The sequence below is a fragment of the Schistocerca americana genome, chromosome 7 (assembly GCF_021461395.2).
Source record: "Schistocerca americana isolate TAMUIC-IGC-003095 chromosome 7, iqSchAmer2.1, whole genome shotgun sequence".
NCBI lineage: Eukaryota > Metazoa > Arthropoda > Insecta > Orthoptera > Acrididae > Schistocerca > Schistocerca americana.
The window spans coordinates 426,400,345-426,425,290 of record NC_060125.1 but is presented as its reverse complement, the minus strand read 5'-3'; the positions used below and the strand labels follow the sequence as shown (position 1 = coordinate 426,425,290).

The 24,946-nt window shown below is 41.4% G+C and overlaps 1 protein-coding gene across 1 annotated transcript in view; it reads left to right on the top strand.

Moving 5' to 3' along the window:
- Positions 1-24,946, top strand: part of LOC124622526 (elongation factor-like GTPase 1) — a 590,349-nt gene that overhangs the window by 112,199 nt on the left and 453,204 nt on the right. The window contains exon 12 of the mRNA XM_047148257.1: positions 4,552-4,702. Coding sequence (XP_047004213.1) covers positions 4,552-4,702 — 151 coding nt within the window. The remainder of the gene's footprint in view (positions 1-4,551; positions 4,703-24,946) is intronic.

Sequence of the window (24,946 nt, the reverse complement as noted above, 5' to 3'; positions counted from 1 at the left end):
AATATGCATTAAACTGATGAAGGTATATAGACTGTGGAACTTGACCATGTCTATAAATTTTCTTTACAATATTGTAGATCTATGGTAATCAGATTCAGAAGGATGTAAGTTGCATTAGTTATTCGAAGATGTAGAGGCTTACGTATTATAGAGTAGCATGGAGAATGGAGAACTACATAAACCAGTCTTTAATCACGTAGGTCTATAGTATCCAGGTTCAGAAGGATGTAAGTTGCATTAGTTATTCAAAGATGCAGAGGCTTACATAGGACAGAGTAGTATGGAGAATGGAAAACTACATAAACCAGTCTTCAGACTGAAGACCATGGCAAGAACAACAGATCTTTGAGAATAGAGTGACAATTTTAAGCATTGTTGTAAACAGTTTTATAAATTTTGACTTCACCTGTTTTGTAATATTTTAGTATGGGTACTAAGGAGTCCAGTTTTGAGTATCCTACAAAAAAATATGATCATCATCACCGTAATAGTTGACTATCAAGAAACAGATCAACTAAGACAGGGTACTATTCACACTTCTCAAAACTGAATGTAACACATCTCATATGTAATAAGAGGGAAAAAATGTGGAACTTTCAGAACACATTGAATATATTATGTGAGAAAATATAACTATTTAAATGGATGAAAGTACTTCATCTCTTAATTCTAGAAGAAAGAGAAAAACAAAGAAATAACATAAAAAGATAAAGTCTTCATATCCAGATTTCACAGCATTTGTGAACATGCTGACTCTTTGCTGTCTTCTGTGACTTTTATTATGCTTAATACCATATTTACCTCTATATGTATCTGAACAACTAGTTTTCATTGAAAAAGATGCAGGAGAAGTTTGCAAGATCAGGAGGTTAAACAATGCACTTATTGTTCAATGAAGTTCCACTTTAGGCCAGTTCACTTCATCTAATACTTTTCCTTGTAGAAATAACATCTTAGAAACTGCAGTGGCTGAAATGAAATCAATAATCTTGACACGGTTCAGTTGCTTTTTCATTATCTTATTTTATGGTAACCATTTTCAGCTGTGCTCTCTTCAGACCAGAATGTTATTTTGGTGGCAACAAAGGCAGCAATGAAGTAGCAGTTTCTGTATTAGGCACCAGGGGACTGTGTCAACTTGTCTTGTTTACACAGCTGACTAATATCCAGTACAGCAGACCACTATTTCGTTGGTGCCTGCACTGCCACTGCAACAACAATCTGGTCTGATGGTGGCATGGCTAAAACTAGTTACCAGAAAATAAAATAATAAAAAAGTGACTTTGTGTCAAATTGCTAATATTTATACAGTGAGTGTATTCCATCACAGAAGTATGATTCTGGAAAGTCTGTACACATCGTCACTGAATTCAAAACATTTTCAATCAGAAATTTCTTTGCATATGGGAATAAGAGGGGTTCAGTGTGTACCAAATCTAGTGTATTGGTTGTAAGTCCCAACATTTTGTATTTCAAATTCTTTTTTCTGAAGAGAGTCAGATTAGGCCTCTTCTGATGTAGTTTTTCATTGAAGTAACCCAGAAGACTTATGTAAGTCATCAATATGAAGAGTTGCTTTTGCACCTCTAGGAAACATTTGTTGTTTTCATACTTGATAAAATCAACTCAGGCATTTTTGGTGCTGGGACACTGGCCTCCATCAGTAGTGTAAGCATTACATGTACTAAAGTACATTTGGTATATTTGCCTCCATTGAATGTGGCTGAAGAGTTGGTGGTGGGGACAGTTTACTGCTAATAATGTGGTCCACACCAGATTTGCATTCACACATTTTAATTGCACTTAGATGTTGATTGAACTGCAGTTTATGGCAAATTGAATTTCATCTGTTTAAATTATGTACAGCTAAATAGCTACATACAGCTAAACAGCTACATACTACACTTGTTTGATGTCCTGTTATGCGATTGTTAATGTGCAATAACCTAACATGGGAGTGACTCGAAAGTTCACATGTGACAAGGTATGTGTAACACAGTCACTGTACAAAGTTCTTAAATCACTGTCCTTGAAGTCATAACAGTTATATTGATACAAAGATAATGTGCACAGCAAATGTAACTATTGGAAATAACACTGTTCACATTCTGATCGTGTTGTCACAATAAGCATTGGCCATTATTAGAAGATTAACACAGTTCATGAAATTAATTGCTGGTTCACAGTCAGTCACTATACTATGGAGCAAACTCACGGACATGAAATTTGGATAAATCGTCATACATGTTCTGATTTGTTACCTGTACTAAATCGTCTGCAGTACACTATCCTGTATTTTTGGGCCTATATTTTACTCCATTCAAACTCACCATGAACTAGCCTAAAATAGCTTCCAAACTGCCTCTTATATATATTTGCAGTAATTAAAACTAAAGCTGGCTGTTATTGATTGTTGCATTTTCTTAATTTACAGTTAAAGATTTATGTTTCTGCGTAACTGTATAGTGGATGGTGTAGCAGTAATTTTTAAGTTGATTAAAAGATGCACTGTCTAGCTGCTAGATAGTGATAACATCTGTGACAATGACCAAAGATAGTGAGACCAAAGATGATTATTAATGAGCAGTACACTGTGCGCTAATTAATTGGTAACTGACTGTCTGTGTTGAGATCTGAAAGAGACCAGATGCATATGATGGCCTGTGTAAATAATGTACACATGCCAAATATTATTAACCTTGTGAATGTATTAAAAAAAGTTGTGTGTGAAAATATAGTCAGCACAGTTTTGAAAATTACATCATAAAAGTACATTATAATAAATGCTTGGATGATTGCGAGGACCTGCAAGGATGCCAGTAATAATAGAGGGAAACACCAACATGCCACCACAGTGTCAAAGAGGTATAAGAAATCGTTTGAAGAAAGAACATAAGAACATTATAATTTTTATATCTATGAATTCACAACAAATTATTATAGTTCAGTTTTTTTCTTCATTAGTTTCAGTGACTATTCAGATATCCAAAACCCCTTCTTTATCCAATAATATATTCAAGAATAATCTTAAAAAATAATTTAACCCTTAAAATAATGTTTCCCTTGCCATTTCCAAATCCTTTTCTCATAATTTTACAATAGATATTAGTTTAAACTAGTACTTTTATATATTATAGTAATTTCTGTAGAATTACTCTGGCTAGTTTGCCTAAAAATTGGATTATATTTCAGTAAAAATATTTTAACTAAGTATGTTGTTATTACAGAATTAAATGAGCATGAATGGTATTAACATATTTTTGTAATTAACTGTACAAACATGATATTTACATGCATTTTTCATCTACTCTAACGGGAACTTAGTAATCATGTATACGTTCACTAATGGACAATGACAAGGAAAATAACCAAAGGAATGTGATAAATGATAAAGTAAGGGTTGAAGCCCTGAGTCAATATTTGGTATCTTTATATACTGTGGACATGTCATCTAGATGACCATATCAAAAATATCACAAAATTTGGAAAAAAATAGTACTAATTTGGAATGGGAGGGGAGGGGAGGGGTGGCATTGGGAGGGGAGGGGAAGGGGGAAAGAAAAAGGATCCTCTTGCTTTGTTGCACATTCATTTACTGTTCGTTTCTAGTATGAAACTGATACGCAAAATAAGATGGTTTCTTTAAAACTGATTCTAACATTGACAATAAATTTGTTTTAGCATTTGCTTTTGATCAGCAGCATTTTTGCATAAAACTGTGCCATAGTTAATTCGTAATTTTCACACTATTTTGTATGATATATCTGTTATGCTCAAACAAATTTCTGGCTTCCAGCCTGTCATTGTTTAATTCATTGCACAATATCTCGACTGAGCACCCACCAGTCAAAATATTGTACAATGCATTAAATGAGAACTGGCTGGAAGCCCGAAATTTGTTTAAACATTCAATTTGTTGGGAAAATTTTAAAATGCCAATGCCACATTGGGCACTTTTTTGATGGCTCAACACTGGAGACAGTTTTGGAACATCCTGCGCATGGATCATATTCAAATCTAGTTGTCTTCTTTTGAAAATGAAAGAGCAGATGATTTAGAAATCTCCACTAACTTTTGATTAACCTTGATTGATAATAAACTGTCCAGAACAAATAATCTTATGATAGTTTGTTAGGTTAGTTTATTCATTTCAGTGAAACATCCAGTGTAGGTACTTTGGTAAGCAATAGCAACAAAATTATCTGGAGATCAAGTTAACACTTGATTTGGTTATTATATATCATATATCAAAATAATAAAAACAGAATTTTGTTAACATCAGTGTCATCTCTGAGAAATTTTATTTTTGCCCTTATGGCTATAAAATATCCTTGAAATATAAGTACACATTTTTATATCTTTTCCTACATAATTTCTTTTATATTAGAAAACAGCTGCATTATACATCCAATTCTGTAGCTGTGCTCTGTGTATTCTGTATGTACTATTCACATTTTTGCCTTCATTCTGATTTCACAACTTCCAACATAACAATATTCTGAAATAAATTACAAGTTGGTATCTGTAGTTTTTTTCATATGTTGCTGACAGGAAGAAAACAAGGAAGAAGTGGATCCTAGTCTCACCTTGAAGGATTTGAAACCTGGGCAGCACTTAACAAGAGCTCAGATTGGTCAGCTGTACATTCTCATGGGGCGAGAGTTAATGCCTGTAACAGAAGCACCTGCAGGAAATGTAATAGGTATATGTTCTGGCTTCCAGGCTAATGGTTTCTTTACACACTTACTTTAGTACCTAGATTTCTCTTAATTTCGTTTATCAAGCTGTTGTATTCTTTTGTCTGCAAGGAGTATTATAAAGTCAGGATCAGTTTTTAGATGGTGGACTGCAGTTCCTTCTGTGGATGTAAGGTTAGTTTGCGTGTTTGAGGGATTTGGGGAATGGTGGTGTGGCAAGGTTTGAGGTTAAAAAATTATGGAAAGTTAACAGGAGGCGGTTTGGGGGCAATGGGGGTGAATTATGGTTGGATGGAGGAATGAACTGAGTCAGGCAAGGTTCAATATTGGTCTTTGGTTGAGTCTGTATACTTTGTCCGCAGGTAGGATTATAAGGTCAGGATTAGTTTTTAAACGGTAGACTGCAGTTCTTTCTGTGGATGTAAGGTTAGTTGGCAGATTGAGGGTGATGTTATACTCATTTGTGTGCTGTGAATTTTTCCTTTTTTTCTGTCCCTTTCTTTACTGTACTTTACTTGCGGAAGTATATAGTAACACCATTACCCATATGGTAGTACATGATTTTCCATAACGTTAACCTGATGGATAGACTGTAACCATGCAAAGCCTTTCGTATCCATTTTTTGTAGCTCATTTTTGGCCACAAGATTGCTAAATTTCTTTAGACTCAAAATGCAGGTCATACCTCTACATACATAAAGACAGTATGTGATGTATGAAAATAGATTTTTCTGATACTGGGAAGTCATGAATGAAGCACAAATAATAAGGATATATAAGTACCCACTCATCATACTATCAACTGAAAGGTTGGTGGTTCGAGCCCACCCGGGGTCGCCACCAACCATCTGCAGCATTGTCGACAGGACTGACTGCGGACCTTTGGTACAGAGCCAAGTGGAGGGTCTGAATCAGAGGCCGAGACAGTTCTGCGACCGTGTGGGCTGCAGATTCCTCGACTTGTGCCATAGGGTGGTGGGGTTTCGGGTTCTGCTGGATAGGTCAGGAGCCCACTACACCCAACAGGTGGCTACACGGGTAGCAGGGGTTGTGTGGTGTGGACTGGGTGGTTTTTTAGGTTAGATGGCCTTGGGCAAGTACAGAAAGGGCAACAGCCTCAAAGGGTGTATGGCAAAGTCAGGACATGCAGGGACCAAGCAGCAGTCGGTATTGTAATTGTAAATTGTCGAAGGTGCATTGGTAAAGAACCGGAACTTCAAGCTCTGATAAAAAGCACCGAAGCTGAAATCGTTATAGGTACGGAAAGCTGGCTGAAGCCAGAGATAAATTCCGCTGAAATTTTTACAAAGGCACAGACGGTGTTTAGAAAGGATAGATTGCATGCAACCAGTGGTGGCATGTTTGTCGATGTTGTAGTAGTTTATCCTGTAGTGAAATAGAAGTGGATAGTTCCTGTGAATTATTATGAGTGGAGATTATACTCAACAACCGAGCTAGCTTAATAATTGGCTCCTTTTACCGGCCTCCCGACTCAGCAGCATTAGTGGCGGAACAACTGAGAGAAAATCTGGAATACATTCACATCAACTTCCTCAGCATGTTATAGTCTTAGGTGGAGATTTCAATTTACCAGATATAGACTGGGACACTCAGATGTTTAGGACGGGTGGTAGGGACAGAGCATCGAGTGACATTATACTGAGTGCGCTATCCGAAAATTACCTCAAGCAATTAAACAGAGAACCGACTCATAGAGATGACATCTTGGATCTAATGGCAACAAACAGACCCGAACTTTTTGACTCTGTAAGTGCAGAACAGGGAATCAGTGATCATAAGGCCATTGCAGCGTCCCTGAAAATGGAAGTAAATAGGATTATAAAAAAAGGGAGGAAGGTTTATCTGTTTAGCAAGAGTAATATGAGGCAGATTTCAGACTACCTAACAGATCAAAACGAAAATTTCTGTTCCGACACTGACAATGTTGAGTGTTTATGGAAAAAGTTCAAGGCAATCGTAAAATGCGTTTTAGACAGGTATGTGCCGAGTAAAACTGTGAGGGACAGGAGAAACCCAGTGTGGTTCCAAAACAAAGTAAGGAAACTACTGCGAAAGCAAAGAGAGCTTCACTGCAAGTTTAAACACAGCCAAAACCTCTCAGACAAACAGAAGCTAAACGATGTCAAAGTTAGCGTAAGGAGGGCTATACATGAAGCGTTCAGTGAATTTGAAAGTAAAATTCTATGTACTGCCTTGACAGAAAATCCTAGGAAGTTCTGGTCTTACGTTAAATCAGTAAGTGGATCGAAACAGCATATCCAGACACTCTGGGATGATAATGGCATTGAAACAGAGGATGACACGCGTAAAGCTGAAATACTAAACACCTTTTTCCAAAGCTGTTTCACAGAGGAAGACCGCACTGCAGTTCCTTTTCTAAATCACCACACAAATGGAAAAATGGTTGACATCGAAATAAGTGTCCAAGGAATAGAAAAGCAACTGAAATCACTCAACAGAGGAAAGTCCACTGGACGTGACGGGATACCAGTTCGATTCTACACAGAGTTCGCGAAAGAACTTGCCCCCCTTCTAGCAGCCACGTACCGCAAGTCTCTAGAGGTATGGAAGGTTCCAAATGATTGGAAAAGAGCACAGGTAGTCCCAGTTTTCAAGAAGGGTCATCAAGCAGTTGCGCAAAACTATAGGCCTATATCTCTGACATCGATCTGTTGTAGAATTTTAGAACTTGTTTTTTGCTCGCCTATCGTGTCATTTCTGGAAACCCAGAATCTACTATGTAGGAATCAACATGGATCCTGGAAACAGCGATCGTGTGAGACCCAACTCGTTTTATTTGTTCATGAAACTGAGAAAATATTAGATACAGGCTCCCAGGTAGATGCCATTTTCCTTGACTTCCGGAAGGCGTTTGATACAGTTCCGCACTGTCACCTGATAAACAAAGTAAGAGCCTACGGAATATCAGACAAGCGGTGTGGCTGGATTGAAGAGTTTTTAGCAAACAGAACACAGCATGTTGTTCTCAATGGAGAGACATCTACAGACATTAAAGTAACCTCTGGCATGCCACAGGTTAGTGTTATGGGACCATTGCTTTTCACAATATATATAAATGACCTAGTAGATAGAGTCGGAAGTTCCATGCAGCTTTTCATGGTTGATGCTGTAGTATACAGAGAAGTTGCAGCATTAGAAAATTGCAGCGAAATGCAGGAAGATCTGCAGCGGATAGGCACTTGGTGCAGGGAGTGCAAATGACCCTTAACATAGACAAATATAATGTATTGCGAATACATAGAAAGAAGGATCCTTTATTGTATGATTATATGATAGCGGCAAAATCACTGGTAGCAGTTACTTCTGTAAAATATCTGGGAGTATGTGTATGGAACAATTTGAAGTGGAGTGATCACATAAAATTAATTGTTGATAAGGCAGGTGCCAGGTTGAGATTCATTGGGAGAGTCCTTAGAAAATATAGTTCATCAACAAAGGAGGTGGCTTACAAAACACTCGTTCGACCCATACTTGAGTATTGCCCATCAGTATGGGATCCATACTAGGTCGGGTTGACCGAGGAGATGGAGAAGATCCAAAGAAGAGCTGTGTGTTTCGGCACAGCGTTATTTGGTAAGCATGATAGCGTTACGGAGATGTTTAGCAGACTCAAGTGGCAGACTCTGAAAGAGAGGCGCTCTGCATCGTGGTGTAGCTTGCTGTCCAGGTTTCGAGAGGGTGCATTTCTGGATGAGGTATCGAATATATTGCTTCCCCTTACTTATACCTCCCGAGGAGATCACGAATGTAAAATTAGAGATATTCGAGCGTGCATGGAGGCTTTCCGGCAGTCGTTCTTCCCGCAAACCATACGCGGCTGGAACAGAAAAGGGAGGTAATGACAGTGGCATGTAAAGTGCCCTCTGCCACACACCGTTGGGTAGTTTGCAGAGTGTAAATGTAGATGTAGAGGTAGAAACAGTTCACAGGCATCTAGACAAGATTGAAATCCCATGAAATTTCATATGAATTTCCAGATGTCAGTAACTTACTGCACTACATTTTGGCACAGAGTCTTCTAGCCATCTTTAGGTGTATACTGATGAAAGTACACTAAGTTCCCCTATTTAAGACCTGGAGTGTACACAGTTGTCACTGCACATTTGTTGATAGAGCACATGCGCTTCTACTGCAAGTTCGTGTGTTGCCATGGTGAGAGCTTGCCTCATCAATATCACATGAATCATCTTCACATGGTCAAACTACAGAATGACACAGCTTTACAGAGCATGAAACTTTTCTATAACATGATTTGATGCATTATGTAACTAGAAACCACCGTCCCAACTGATAAGGGCCTCAGATAGTAATTTCCTCTGACTCGTTCATAACAGATTTTCAAAAGTATGAAGCTTAGATCTCAATTTTTGTTTAATTGTATTTCATCAAACACCCAGTAGAAATACAGTGTTTGTGATAGCAGATTTGCTAGCTTAGAGGATGTGAGTATGCTGCTGGTGTTCCACAACGTGCTCCTAAACAGCATGTGTCATTTGCTCTATATATGATTTGCTGCACTTACACAAAATCTAATAGACATCTGCCTCATGCAGATCTTGTCTTTGACTGATTCTAAAAGTTCCACGATTTTTAACCTCTTGTTTTCTTAGTACTCTGCCTATTTTCGTGAGAACATTTCCGATGTATAGTAGCTAGGTTCTTGTCTTGAAGGCATTATCCTCTTCCTTCTTGTGCTGTTTGCGTGTTTGTAACACCCTTTGTCTGCTGAGATGAATATCCACTTTCAAATAACACAGTTTTGAGGTTTTCCAGTTCAGCTTGCAGGTTATTTACATCTAAGATGCTATGGGCACAGTGAATCAAGGTATATAGAATCCCATGTTTGCTGGATGTTAACAGTTAATTGCCTGTAAATGCAAGTGTGTCTGAGTAGGCTTTCAAAATGCCAAATGTTCGAATGTACCATCACTCTTATGGTCAGCAAGATGCCTAAAATGGAAACAGCCTTCTTTCTGCACCTTCATAGTAAATTTTGCATTTTCATGTGTGGATTTTAGATGTTGAAGAAACTCTTGGAGACATTCCAGACCATGAGGGCCAACCTGCCGCCGTTGGATAAGCAGCTGCCAGCAGCAAGTTGTATACTCTTAGCTTACTTACTTGTTACATAGTTCAGTTCTTAATTTCTTTGCGTGTTTTTGGGTACTTGCATTGTTTAATTCATAAATTTCGGGCGTATTATAGTATTTGAGAGTTGTAGCATCGCGCTTTAGTGTTTGCTTCGTAGATTCTAACTTAAATTGCATGTGAGTTTCGTATAGGAGGTGTAATTTTGAGTTTTAGTTACTGTAATTGTAAATTCAGGCAGATTGTAGCGCAGTCGTTAGGCATTTGTACACTTTAGTTCATACATTCTTTGCGTGTTTCCCTTGCGTTTTCTAGGCACCGACTCGTGTTTCAGTAACTGTTGTTCAACATCGATTAGAATGGACAGGGACTGTGATTGCTGTGTTTGGATGAGGGCTGACTGCAAGCGGCGCTGACTTCGGTCGCGCAGCTTGAGGCTGTTGCCAGTAGGCACCACTGTGGGGAGCCGGACTTGGGTATCACGGGGATGTCAACCTCGTCCCGTCTGTCCCCAGATCGGTCTGCCGCTGTGGTTGCCCCGGTTGCTGCCCGCAGTGGGGCTGAGCCCTCGCCTGTGGTTGATTGGGAGGTCGTTCCAAGGCGTGGCAGGCAGCAAAAGACGTCCCCGGAGGCTGATCAGAAAGCCTCCCCGGAGCGTCTGACAAACAGGTTTCAGGCACTGTCTCTGGCTGAGCCAGATGCAGCTGCCTGCCCTGTTTCAGAGGATCATTCTCAGCCTTCAAGGTCCGGGCAATCGCAGAGGGTGGGCTTATTGGTAGTTCAGAGCTCCAATGTTAGGTGCGTAATGGGGCCCCTTAGGGATATGGCGGCTAAGGAGGGGAAGAAATCCAGTGTGCACTCCATGTGCATTCTGGGTGGAGTCATTCCTGATGTGGAAAGGGTCCTTCCGGATGCCATGAAGAGCACAGAGTGCAGCCAGCTGCAGGTGGTGGCACATGTTGGCACTAATGACGTGTGTCACTTTGGACCTGAGGAAATTCTCTCTGGATTCCAGCGGCTATCTGATTTGGTGAAGGCTGCCGGTCTTGCTTACGAGATGATGGCAGAGCTCACCATCTGCAGCATCGTTGGCAGAACCGACTGCAGACCTTTGGTGCAGAGTCGGGTGGAGGGTCTGAATCAGAGGCTGCGACGGTTTTGCGACCGTGTTGGCTGCAGATTCCTTGACTTGCGCCATAGGGTGGTGGGGTTTCGGGTCCCGCTGAATAGGTCAGGAGTTCACTACACTCAGCTGGCGGCTACACGGGTAGCGGAGGCTCTGTGGCGTGGACTGAGCCATTTTTTAGGTTAGAAGGCCTCGAGAAAGTACAGGGTGGGCTGCAATCTCAAAGGCTGCGTGGCAAATACAGGACGTGCTTGGATCAAGGAACAGTCGGAATTGTAGTTGTAAATTGTTGTAGTTGTGCTGGGAAAGTCCCTGAGCTACCAAGTGCTAATAGAAAGCACAGAAGCTGAAATCGTTATAGGCACAGAAAGCTGGCTAAAGCCTGAAATAAGTTCTGCAGAAATTTTTACAAAGTCTCAGACGGTGTTCAGGAAATATAGATTAGGCAGAATTGGTGGTGGAGTGTTTGTGTCTGTCAGTAGTGGTTTATCTTGTAGTGAAGTCGAAGTAGATACTCAGTGCGAATTGGTATGGGTGGAGGTTATACTTAACAGCCAAACTAAGTTAATAATTGGCTCCTTCTACCGACCCCCAGACTCCGATGATATAGTTGCTGAACAGTTCAGAGAAAATTTGAGTCTCGTAACAAATAAATACCCCACTCATACGGTTATAGTTGGTGGGGACTTCAACCTTCCCTCGATATGTTGGCAAAAATACTTGTTCAAAACCGGTGGTAGGCAGAAAACATCTTCCGAGATTGTCCTAAATGCTTTCTCCGAAAATTATTTCGAGCAGTTAGTCCACGAACCCATGCGAATTGTAAATGGTTGCGAAAACGCACTTGACCTCTTAGCCAGAAACAATCCAGAGCTAATAGAGAGCATCATGACTGATACAGGGATTAGTGATCACGCGGTCATTGTAGCTAGGCTCAATACCGTTTCTTCCAAATCCACCAGAAACAAACGCAAAATAATTTTATTTAAAAAAGCGGATAAAGCGTCACTAGAAGCCTTCCTAAGAGACAATCTCCATACCTTCCGAAATAACTATGCAAATGTAGACGAGATGTGGCTCAAATTCAAAGATATAGTAGCAACAGCAATTGAGAGATTCATACCTCATAAATTGGTAAGAGATGGAACTGATCCCCCATGGTACACAAAACAGGTCCGAACGCTGTTGCAGAGGCAATGGAAAAAGCATGCGAAGTTCAGAAGAAAGCGAAATCCCGAACATTGGCTAAAATTTACAGACGCGCGAAATTTGGCACGGACTTCAATGCAAGATGCCTTTAATAGGTTCCACAACGAAATATTGTCTCAAAATTTGGTAGAAAATCCGAAGAAATTCTGGTTGAATGTAAAGTACACAAGTGGCAAGACGCAGTCAATACCTTCACTGCGCAGTGCCGATGGTACTGTTACCGACGACTGTGCCCTTAAAGCGGAGTTATTGAATGCAGTTTTCTGAAATTCCTTCACCAGGGAAGACGAATGGAATATTCCAGAATTTGAAACACGAACAGCTGCTAGCATGAGTTTCTTAGAAGTAGATACCTTAGGGGTTGCGAAGCAACTCAAATCGCTTGATACGGGAAAGTCTTCAGGTCCAGATTGTATACCGATTAGGTTTCTTTCAGATTACGCTGATACAATAGCTCCCTACTTAGCAATCATATACAACGGCTCGTTCACCGATAGATCTGTACCTACAGATTGGAAAATTGCGCAGGTCACACCAGTGTTTAAGAAGGGTAGTAGGAGTAATCCAATGAACTGCAGACCTATATCATTGACGTTGGTTTGCAGTAGGGTTTTGGAGCATATACTGTATTCAAACATTATGAATCACCTCGAAGGGAACGATCTATTGATACGTAATCAGCATGGTTTCAGAAAACATCATTCTTATGCAATGCAGCTAGCTCTTTATTCGCACGAAATAATGGCCGCTATCGACAGGGGATCTCAGGTTGATTCCATATTTCTGGATTTCCAGAAAGCTTTTGACACCGTTCCTCACAAGCAGCTTCTAATCAAGCTGCGGGCCTATGGGTCAGTTGTGCGACTGGATTCGTGATTTCCTGTCCGGAAGGTCGCAGTTCGTGGTAATAGACGGCAAATCATCGAGTAAAACTGAAGTGATATCAGGTGTTCCCCAGGGAAGTGTCCTGGGACATCTGCTGTTCCTGATCTATATAAATGACCTGGGTGACAATCTGAGCAGTTCTCTTAGGTTGTTCGCAGATGATGCTGTAATTTACCGTCTAGTAAGGTCATCCAAAGACCAGTATCAGTTGCAAAGCGATTTAGAAAAGATTGCTATATGGTGTGGCAGGTGGCAGTTGACGCTAAATAACGAAAAGGTGAGGTGATCCACATGAGTTCCAAAAGAAATCCGTTGGAATTCGATTACTCGATAAATAGTACAATTCTCAGGGCTGTCAATTCAACTAAGTAACTGGGTGTTTAAATCACGAACAACTTCATTTGGAAAGACCACATAGATAATATTGTGGGGAAGGTGAGCCAAAGGTTGCGTTTCATTGGCAGGGCACTTAGAAGATGCAACAAGTCCACTAAAGGGACAGCTTACACTACACTCGTTCGTCCTCTGTTAGAATATTGCTGCGCTGTGTGGGATCATTACCAGGTAGGATTGACGAAGGACATCGAAAGGATGCAAAAAAAGGCAGCTTGTTTTGTATTATCACGTAATAGGGGAGAGAGTGTGGCAGATATGATATGCGAGTTGGGATGGAAGTCATTAAAGCAAAGACATTTTTCGTCGCGGCAAGATCTATTTATGAAATTTCAGTCACCAACTTTCTCTTCCGAATGCGAAAATATTTTGTTGAGCCCAACCTACATAGGTAGGAATGATCATCAAAATAAAATAAGAGAAATCAGGGTTCGAACAGAAAGGTTTAGGTGTTCGTTTCTCCCGCGCGCTGTTCGGGAGTGGAATGGTAGAGAGATAGTATGATTGTGGTTCGATGAACCCTCTGCCAAGCACTTAAATGTGAATTGCAGAGTAGTCATGTAGATGTAGATATAGATATAAAAGTATCATCAGTGTATCGCCAAAATACTGTTACTTTTAAAACTGCTGAGTCAAGTGCCCTCTCCTTAAAATCTTCCATAGGAAGGTTGGCTACCAGGAGAGACAAAGGATTCTCCATGGTGACACCATCAGATCATTTATGAAACTTGTTGTTAAATAAAATGTATGTCAAGGAGAAAGTGTCCTCAGATAATGCTGTTATGTCAACATAAAACCTGTTCCTAATGTAATGTAACAAATGAATCAACATACAAAACTTACCAATAAGTAATAGCTTCCCAGCTTAATTGACTTAAATCTGCTGTGTTTTAATGACCACCTCTGATTAGGTGCAAGAGTGATGGTACACTTCGACATTCGGTATTTTGAAAATCCATTCCTATAGATCCCTATTTACAGGTAATAGATGCCACTATCTGGCCCGAATGATGGGTGTTCTGAAGGCCTTAATTCATGGAGCCCTTACCACCTCAGCTGCTGGTATATTCCAAACAGAACAGGAATAACTCCATACTTTGGAGCAGGAAAATGGATATCTCAACAGATACAGAGTCATGCTAATGACACAAAAACGAAGAGTGCAAGGCCCTCGAAATAACAGCCTATATTGTAAACACATAAAATGTATCCACAGTTCTGAATATCAACTGCCTCTATCTGTATAATGGAATAAAAACAGTGAAAATTTGTGCCAAACTGGGACTCAAACCTGGGTTTCTCACTTCACCTAATAAATGGTCACCTTAACGGCGTCAGCTACTTGATCATGACTCAGAGCCAAACCCAGATTTCCATACATTATCAGCTGTGTGACATACCTGTACTAGAACATCCGATTAATTTTATTCCCATACAGGGAGGCATTTTATTTCTAAGTCACAGGCCCAGTATTGGCTGATAAATATGAAATTGCAGTGCCTGTGTTGTGAAGAAGTACGGTACAATGTTCCTTCATAAATGCGTGTTCGAAGGCAATTTTGTATTCATATATTGGTGTGCGATCAGCGCCGGTGAACAGCATGGGCGCCGGCAGCATTGAAGGTTGGTTTCAGCGTCGATGCTGGTGAACGGATTAGTAGGCAGCACCAATGAGCAGCAGCTGGCTCCATTCGCATTGGTTGCTGGTTACGACGTCCACACCCCCACAATGTATGTAGGGTTACTTACCCTCCACACTGGATTTTTGTCATCAAATAGATCTCGTCATAACTCCTCTTAGTCTAAACTGTTCAGATTTTCCTTATGTCTCCTCTTCTATGTTATTTATTAATTTTCACCCTTTTTACTGTTTATGCAAAATCCAACTCTGCGAAACAATTTCCCTGTCTTGTTGCTATGGCAACTCACAATATCTTCTTATCTTGATTTCCTTTCAAAATTCCTCTTTCTTCAAGTCCTGATCACGTTGGTCTCCACGTTCTAATGGTTTCGGGGACAAGAGAAGTAGTGGAAAACTGGATTGCGAACTTCACACTTCTCTTACTACAGTTGACTTACTTGAAATGTTTAGCTGATCCTCTTCTCTGGGCCCGCAGTTGCGCTGATCTCCACAACTTCTTCTCTGAAGAAATAATGCTGGTTATAGGGATTATAAAAGACTCTCTCTCTCTCTCTCTCTCTCTCTCTCTCTCTCTCTCTCTCTCTCTTAAAATAACTTGGTACCCTCATAATACTTTCAGTTCAATTCAGAGTTATTTTCATTTCCACAAGTTTCATGACCCATGGACCTTGCCTTTGGTGGGGAGGCTTGCGTGCCTCAGCGATACAGATGGCCATACCGTAGGTGCAACCACAATGGAGGGGTATCTGTTGAGAGGCCAGACAGACGTGTGGTTCCTGAAGAGGGGCAGCAGCCTTTTCAGTAGTTGCAGGGGCAAGAGTCTGGATGATTGACTGATCTGGCCTTGTAACACTAACCAAAATGGCCTTGCTGTGCTGGTACTGCGAACGGCTGAAAGCAAGGGGAAACTACGGCCATAATTTTTCCCGAGGGCATGCAGCTTTACTGTATGGTTAAACAATGATTGCGTCCTCTTGGGTAAAATATTCCGGAGGTAAAATAGTCCCCCATTCGGATCTCAGGGCGGGGACTACTCAAGAGGAGTTATCAGGAGAAAGAAAACTGGTGTCCTACGGATCGGAGCGTGGAATGTCAGATCCCTTAATCGAGCAGGTAGGTTAGAAAATTTTAAAAGGGGAATGGGTAGGTTAAAGTTAGGTATGGTGGGAATTAGTGAAGTTCAGTGGCAGGAGGAACAAGACTTTTGGTCAGGTGAATACAGGGTTATAAATACAAAATCAAATAGGGCTAATGCAGGAGTAGGTTTAATAATGAATAAAAAAATAGGAGTACAGGTAAGCTACTACAAACAGCATAGTGAACGCATTATTGTGGCCAAGTTGGACATGAAGCCCATGCACACTACAGTAGTACAAGTTCATATGACAACTAGCTCTGCAGATGATGAAGAAATTGATGAAATGTATGATGAGATAAAAGACATTATTCAGATAGTGAAGGGGGACGAAAATTTAATAGTCATGGGTGACTGAAATTCGAGTGTAGGAAAAGGGAGCGACGGAAACATAGTAGGTGAATATGGATTGGAGCTAAGAAATGAAAGAGCAAGCCGTCTGGTAGAATTTTGCACAGAGCATAACTTAATCATAGCTAACACTTGGTTCAAGAATCATAAAAGAAAGTTGTATACATGGAAGAATCCTGGAGATACTAAAAGGTATCAGATAGATTAGATAATGGTAAGTCAGAGATTTAGGAACCAGGTTTTAAATTGTAAGACATTTCCAGGGGCAGATGTGGACTCTGACCACAATCTACTGGTTATGAACTGCCGATTAAAATTGAAGAAACTGCAGAAAGGTGGGAATTTAATGAGATGGGACCGGGATAAACTGACTAAATCAGAGGTTGTACAGAGTTTCAGGGAGAGCATAAGGGAACAATTGGCAGCAGTGGGGGAGAGAAGTACAGTAGAAGAAGAATGGGTAGCTTTGAGGGATGAAGTATTGAAGGCAGCAGAGGATCAAGTAGGTAAAAAGATGAGGGCTAGTAGAAACCCTTGGGTAACAGAAAAAATATTGAATTTAATTGATGAAAGGAGAAAATATAGAAATGCAGTAAATGAAGCAGGCAAAAAGGAATACACACGTCTCAAAAATGAGATCGACAGGAAGTGCAAAATGGCTAAGCAGGGATGGCTAGAGGACAAATGTAAGGATGCAGAGGCTTATCTCACTAGGCGTAATATAGATACTGCCTACAGGAAAATTAAAGAGACCTTTGGAGAAAAGAGAACCACTTGTATGAACATCAAGAGCTCAGATGGAAACCCAGTTCTAACCAAAGAAGGGAAAGCAGAAAGGTGGAAGGAGTATATAGAGGGTCTATACAAGGGCAATGTACTTGAGGACAATATTATGGAAATGGAAGAGAATGTAGATGAAGATGAAATGGGAGATATGATACTGCGTGAAGAGTTTGACAGAGCAGTGAAAGACCTGAGCCGAAACAAGGCCCCTGGAGTAGACAACATGAGCAAGATGTATGAGACAGGTGAAGTACCCTCAGACTTCAAGAAGAATATAATAATTCCAATATCAAAGAAAGCAGGTGTTGACAGATGTGAAAATACAGAACTATCAGTTTAATAAGTCACAGCTGCAAAATACTAACACAAATTCTTTACAGACAAATGGAAAAACTGGTAGAAGCCGACCTCGGGGAAGATCAGTTTGGATTCTGTAGAAATATTGGAACACGTGAGTCAATACTGACCTTACGACTTATCTTAGAAGAAAGATTAAGGAAAGGCAAACCTACATTTCTAGCATTTGTAGACTTAGAGAAAGCTTTTGACATTGTTGACTGGAATACTCTCTTTCAAATTCTAAAGATGGCAGGGGTAAAATACAGGGAGCGAAAGGCTATTTACAATTTGTACAGAAACAGAAACCACATGGCAGTTATAAGAGTCGAGGGGCATGAAAGGGATGCAGTGGTTGGGAAGGGAGTGAGACCGGGTTGTAGCCTCTCCCCGATGTTATTCAATCTGTATATTGAGCAAGCAATAAAGGAAACAAAAGAAAAGTTCGGAGTAGGTATTAAAATCCATGGAGAAGAAATAAAAACTTTGAGGATCGCTGATGACATTGTAATTCTGTCAAAGACAGCAAAGAACTTGGAAGAGCAGTTGAACGGAATGGACAGTGTCTTGAAAGGAGGGTATAAGATGAACATCAACAAAAGCAAAACGAGGATAATGGAATGTAGTCGAATTAAGTCAGGTGATGCTGAGGGAATTAGATTAGGAAATGAGACACTTTAAGTAGTAAAGGAGTTTTGCTATTTGGGGAGCAAAATAACTGATGATGGTCAAAATAGAGAAGATATAAAATGTAGACTGGCAATGGCAAGAAAAGCGTTTTTGAAGAAGATAAATTTGTTAACATCGGGTATAGATTTAAGTGTCAGGAAGTCGTTTCTGAAAGTATTTGTATGGAGTGTAGCCATGTATGGAAGTGAAACATGGATGATAAATAGTTTGGACAGGAAGAGAATAGAAGCTTTCGAAATGTGGTGCTACAGAAGAATGGTGAAGATTAGATGGGTAGATCGCATAACTAATGAGGAGGTATTGAATAGAATTGGGGAGAAGAGAAGTTTGTGGCACAACTTGACCAGAAGAAGGGACCGGTTGGTAGGACATGTTCTGAGGCATCAAGGGATCACCAATTCAGTATTGGAGGGCAGCGTGGAGGGTAAAAATCATAGAGGGAGACCAAGAGATGAATACACTAAGCAGATTCAGAAGGATGTAGGTTGCAGTAGGTACTGGGAGATGAAGAAATTTTCACAGGATAGGGTAACATGGAGAGCTGCATCAAACCAGTCTTAGGACTGAAGACCAAAACACAACACATATTGGAAATGTTTCTTCAGAAATAGGCAGAGTACAAAAATCTTGGCACCTTTGTGATCAACCTAAGATGACTTTATTGGACCCGTATATGGCAGGTGTTAATAAGAGTCCATGTGGATGTGGCTGATCATATACAGGGCAAATGACATATCCTGTTCAACAGCACATCATGGAACACTATAGTTCAACCCGTGAATGATGCCAGTTTGTGCATGCCAAGGCAAGGACGGGAATGGCGTCTTTGACAATTACAAACGACAGTTGCGGTACATGCACGTGCTTGCTTTCCTCTTGAAGGAAGCATATATCCTGCAAATTGTCTCTCTTGCTTGTTTTTGCAGGATTTATCACTTACCGTCACCATCAGCAATGACAGCTTGCAACAAACGAAATAGAAAGTCACTCAACAACTCGCTACGATCACATTTAATGCTCGCATCAGCTGCAGCATTCAGAGCAGAGTGCTCAGAACACTACTGAATTCTCATTGGCTGTCAGAGTACGTGTGATGTAGGCTATGACCTGTACTTCAAACATAGTAGACTATTTTATGAATGAATCACAGGAAATACGACTCCCTGAGACCCTTATGTTTCGAGTTAGCTATTCCCTGTTAAATAACACATGGAATCCTGTTATAGAAAAGCTTTGTGCTCTGTGTATCTAGCATCATTCTTTAATTTTACCACATGAAGATGATGGATCTTATATCAAAGAGGCGAGATTTCACCACAAAGAGTGCTCACAGCAGTGCACAGACTTGCAGCAGAAGGACATATCCTTTAGCGATACATGTGTAGTGACGACTGGGTACGACATGCACACTCCAGGAAGGTCTTAAATAGCAGAACTTGGTGCACTTTCATCAGTACACACTGAAGATGGCTGAAGACTCTGTACTGAAATATAGTGGCACAAAGATAATGAGGTCTGTCAGTTTGCCTGATATTTTGTGGAAGAACCTATACACTGGGAAAGTTTTAAATTTCATAAGACTGAAGTTGTTTCTAAGCTTTTGGATACTCCTCAGAGCTAACAATTGCTATGTGATTCTTGAGTTTCTCCCAGCGTATTTGATAATCAAAATATCCACGGGTGTACTGCCAGTCTACAGTGCCCAACAGGCACAATATTTCGGCGATCATACATGTCGCCATCATCAGGTGAACTGACGGACTGAGCTCCTGTGCTGGTACAGAGATCCGTACACTATGGCTGCTCAGGGGGAACTGGGTTCTGTCGCGGCGGTGGCCGATTTAAATACCCTCCGCCCGCGGCGCACTCCCTCCACCGTCTGTGCCCCGCGCCACCGTCGCTAGGTGGAACAGATTGCGACAGCGTCTGAGATGACGTCGGTGTGATGGCTCTGTCCGCCATCGTTGTCACAACAATACGTTTGCTCGATTTAGTCTTGATTAACCCAATTGCTGGTTCCCAGTCACAGTTTATGAGATCATCATTGGTGCGAATTTCGATGGCCTCTCTAACAACTCTGACCCAGTATTGCGATGTCTGTACCAGAATCCTCGTGCGTTCATACTCCATAGCATGATTTTCCGACAAACAATGTTCAGTGACCGCCGACTTGCTCAGATACATCAGTCGAGTGTGCCTCTGGTGTTCACGGCATCGATCCTCAACGGTACGCATCATCTGACCAATATACGACTTGCCACATTGACACAGAACAAACCAAGGTCATCTTTGGCGCTCCCCACCAGTGCACGAGTTTTATTCGGAGGGCGAAACACAGTTCCGACCCGGTGTTTCTTCCAAATTCGGGCGATTTTCCCCGAGAGTGCGCCTGTATGTGGAATAAATGCAGTGCCTACCTCCTCCCTTGTGATTTCATCCATCTCTACAGGTTGTGCTGCAGTGGTTGGGCGGAGAGCACGTTGAATCTGCCGCTCTGAGTGCCCATTTTTTTGAAATACAGGTCTCAGATGTTCAAATTCCTGGGGTAGACACTCTGCGTCAGAGACAGCGCACGCCCTATGTACTATAATTATAAGTACCCCATTCCACTGTGAAGGGTGGTGGCAGCTGTCTGCATGCAAATACAGATCAGTGTGCATTGTCTTCCGATACACCCCATGACCTACAGTGCCGTCAGACCTTCTCTTGGCCAAGACGTCAAGGAAAGGTAATTTACCCTCCGTTTCATTCTCCAGAATGAATTTGATGTTGGGGTGTATGGAGTTTAGATGTGTAAGGAAGTCAAGGAGTTTATCCATACCATGTGGCCAGACGATGAACGTGTCGTCCATGTAACGGAAAAACCAAGTAGGTTTCCATTAGGACGACGACAGGGCTTCCTCCTCAAAGTTCTCCATGTAGAAATTTGCTACCACCGGTGAGAGTGGGCTACCCATGGCGACTCCCTCCGTTTGTTCGTAGTATTCTTCATTAAAAAGAAAATACGTGGAAGTCAAGACATGCCTAAAGAGTTCAATGGTCTTCTCGTCAAACTTCTGACTAATCAATTCTAGTGACTCTCGCAGGGGTACCCTTGTAAACAAGGAAATGACGTCAAAACTCACCATGATATCTGACTCATCCAACCTGAAGCTATCAAGGTGTTTAACAAAATCCACGGAATTACGGATGTGATGAGGGGATTTACCCACATAAGGACTTAATACTCCTGTCAGGTATTTGGCCAACAAATATGTAGGTGCCCTGATGTTGCTGACAATGGGGTGTAATGGTACCCCCTCTTTGTGAACCTTCGGGAGTCCACATAGTCTAGGCGGGTACCGGACCTTGGGGTCACCCTCCGGTAAATCTGCGTCCTTGAGAAGCGACCTCGTCTTGTTCTCCACCTTCTTTGTAGGGTCAACGCTGATCTTCCGGTAGGAATTGTCATGTAGCAGGCTCTGCATCTTATCAGTGTAGTCCTTATGGGAGACAACAACTGTAGCATTGCCTTTGTCAGCCAGTAAGACAACAATTTCAGAGCACTACCTCAGATCACGAATAGCCGCCCTCTCTTTACTGGTGATATTTGACTTCATCGGCTTGGATTTCGTCAACGCACGACAAGTTTCACGACGTATTTCCTCAGCTGATTCAGGCGGAAGTTGAACTGCAACCTGTTCAACAGCACTAACAATTTCTGTGACCGGAGTGAACTTGGGGCTGGGAGCGAAGTTGAGACCTTTCTGCAAAACCGAGACTGCATCATCACTCAACACCATGCCACTCAAATTGATGACAGTCTTGCACGGAACCTGCAGAGATGGTTTGTCAAGGAGACGTGAGAACTTAGCTGTTTGACGTCCTGTTGCCTTCTTATGAGCGGAATCAGCTGCATCCCAGGTGACACCATCAATCCAATCCCAGGAAGTGAAATTACTAGCCAGTTGCAAATGTAGTTTGCATTCTGTGCTGTCAAGTAAGTCTTGGATAGCATAGTCCAGGGTCATTAAACTAGCCCAAGTTTCCTGCAGTCACCTGTTAACGTATTCTGTCTCATTTTTGGGCATGGAGTGATCAAACAAATTTATTTGATTAACAAAGCATATAATATTGGACCACTGTGTTCCTCATTTTTGTTTTAATTTAGAAAATCAGTCAACTTTTTCAGTATTTGTGCTCATGTGTAGTTGTAATTGTAGTGTCGCTAAAATCTGAGCCACAGATGATGGCGGTTCATGCAGCTCTAGACAGGGATGGTAACTGCAGAGTTGCCACTTCCAAGCAACAGTTGTGGTAAGCACAAGCATGTGCTCCACATTTGACGGAAGTGTTTATATAGCAAATTATGTCTCTTCATGCTTGTGCAGAATTTATCGCTTACCACCATCATCAGCCATGATAACTCTCAGCAAATGGAATAAAAATTCACTTGACAGCTTGCTAGGATCACGTTTAGTGCTTGTGTTGGCTATGAAACTCACAGTAGAGCACTGAGGACACTACTGAATGCTCATTGGTTGCTGGAGGATGCGTGATGTAGATGCACAGAACAAGCCTAAACTTGACCACCATTGTTCATGTCTCCAGCTGAGACAGATGACAGTCCTTGACAAGTTTTAATGTTATAGTTTCTTGCTAGAGTTCAGCTGTGCACTTGCTGTGTAATCAAATTATTCTTCCATCTTCTGCTCAGGTATTACTCTGACAGCTAATGTACAAGCAGTAAACTGATACAACAAATGGAGGTAAGCTGAAGGTCTCGATGGGTATAGGATTTAGCCGAGTGCGAGTGTTAGACATTACACGTGTACACGTGAAGAAATTCTGCCATGAATTCACCCCAAATAGATGTCAGTCCTCTTGAAGTTTTGTAGATAACCAGAGAGTCCAAATGTTCTGTTTGTGTCACTTTTTCCAGGGTTTCAGCACCAGAAAATGTGTAGGAACAATTAGAAGGCGATTGTAATGTCAATTAACAAACAATTTTGTACAGAACTTATATATGATGGAAGTTACATATTAGCTTTCATTACAAAGCAGAGATACAATACAACTTAGAGGCCTCATATACCGATTCTCCCTTGTGAAGGTATAATAAGGGGAGATATCACTACAGACATACACTGTAGTTACAGAACTTAATATGTTGTCCTCGATAGTGAGTGTTCATCAGAGACAAGGGTATTGTCTGGGGCGTGATAGAACTGCTATTATTCTCTACATAAACTATGTGATCGAAAGTATCCAGACATCCTCAAAAACATATGTTTTTCATATTAGGTGCAGTGTGCTGCCATCTACTGCTAGGTACTCCATATCAGTGACCCAGTAGTCATTAGATATTGTGAGAGAGCAAAATGGGGCACTCCGCAGAACTCACGGACTTCGAATGTGGTCTGGTGATTGGGTGTCACTCATATCATACATCTGTACACGAGATTTCCACACTCCTAAACATCCCTAGGTCCTCTGTTTCCAATGTGATAGTGAAGTGGAAACATGAAGGGACACGTACAGCACAAAAACGTACCGGCCGACCTCGTATGTTGACTGACAGATACCGCCGACAGGTGAAGAAGGTCGTAATGTGTAATAGGCAGACATCTATCCAGACTGTCACACAGGAATTCCACGCTGCATCAGGATCCACAGCAAGTACTATGACAGTTAGGTGGTAGTCAAGAAAACATGGATTTCATGGTTGAGCGGCTGCTCATAAGCCACATCACACCAGTAAATGCCAAACGATGCCTCGCTTGGTGTAAGGAGCGTAAACATAGGACGATTGAACAGTGGAAAAACATTATGTAGAGTGACGAATCACAGTACACAATGTGGTGATCCGATGGCAGGGTGTGGGTATGGTGAATAACCAGTGAACATCATCTGCCAGTGTGTGTAGTGCCAACAGTAAAATTCTGAGGTGGTGGTGTTATGGTGTGGTCATGTTCTTCTTGGAGGGGCCTTACACCCCTTGTTGTTTTGCATTGCACTATTAGAGCACAGGCCTACATTGATGTTTTAAGTACCTTCTTGCTTCCCACTATTGAAGAGTAATTCAGTGATGGCGATTGCATCTTTCAACACAATCGAGCACCTGTTCATAATGCACAGCCTGTGGCAGAGTGGTTACACTTCAATAACATCCCTGTAATGGACGGGCCTGCACAGAGTCCTGACCTGAATCCTACAGAACACCTTTGGGATATTTTGGAATGCCAACTTCGTGCCAGGCCTCATCAATGGACTTCGACACCTCTCCTCAGTGTAGCACTCCGGTGAAGAAATGGCCTGCCATCTCCCAAGAAACCTTCCAGCACCTGATTGAATATATGCTTGCGAGGGTGGAAGCTGTCATCAAGGCTAAGGGTGGGTCAACACCATTCTGAATTCCAGCATTACCAATGGAGGGCGCCACGTACTTGTAAGTCATTTTCAGCCAGGTGTCTGGATACTTTTGATCATTGTTGTTGTTGTGGTCCTCAGTCCAGAGACTGGTTTGATGCAGCTCTCCATGCTACTCAATCCTGTGCAAGCTTCTTCATCTCCCAGTACCTACTGCAACC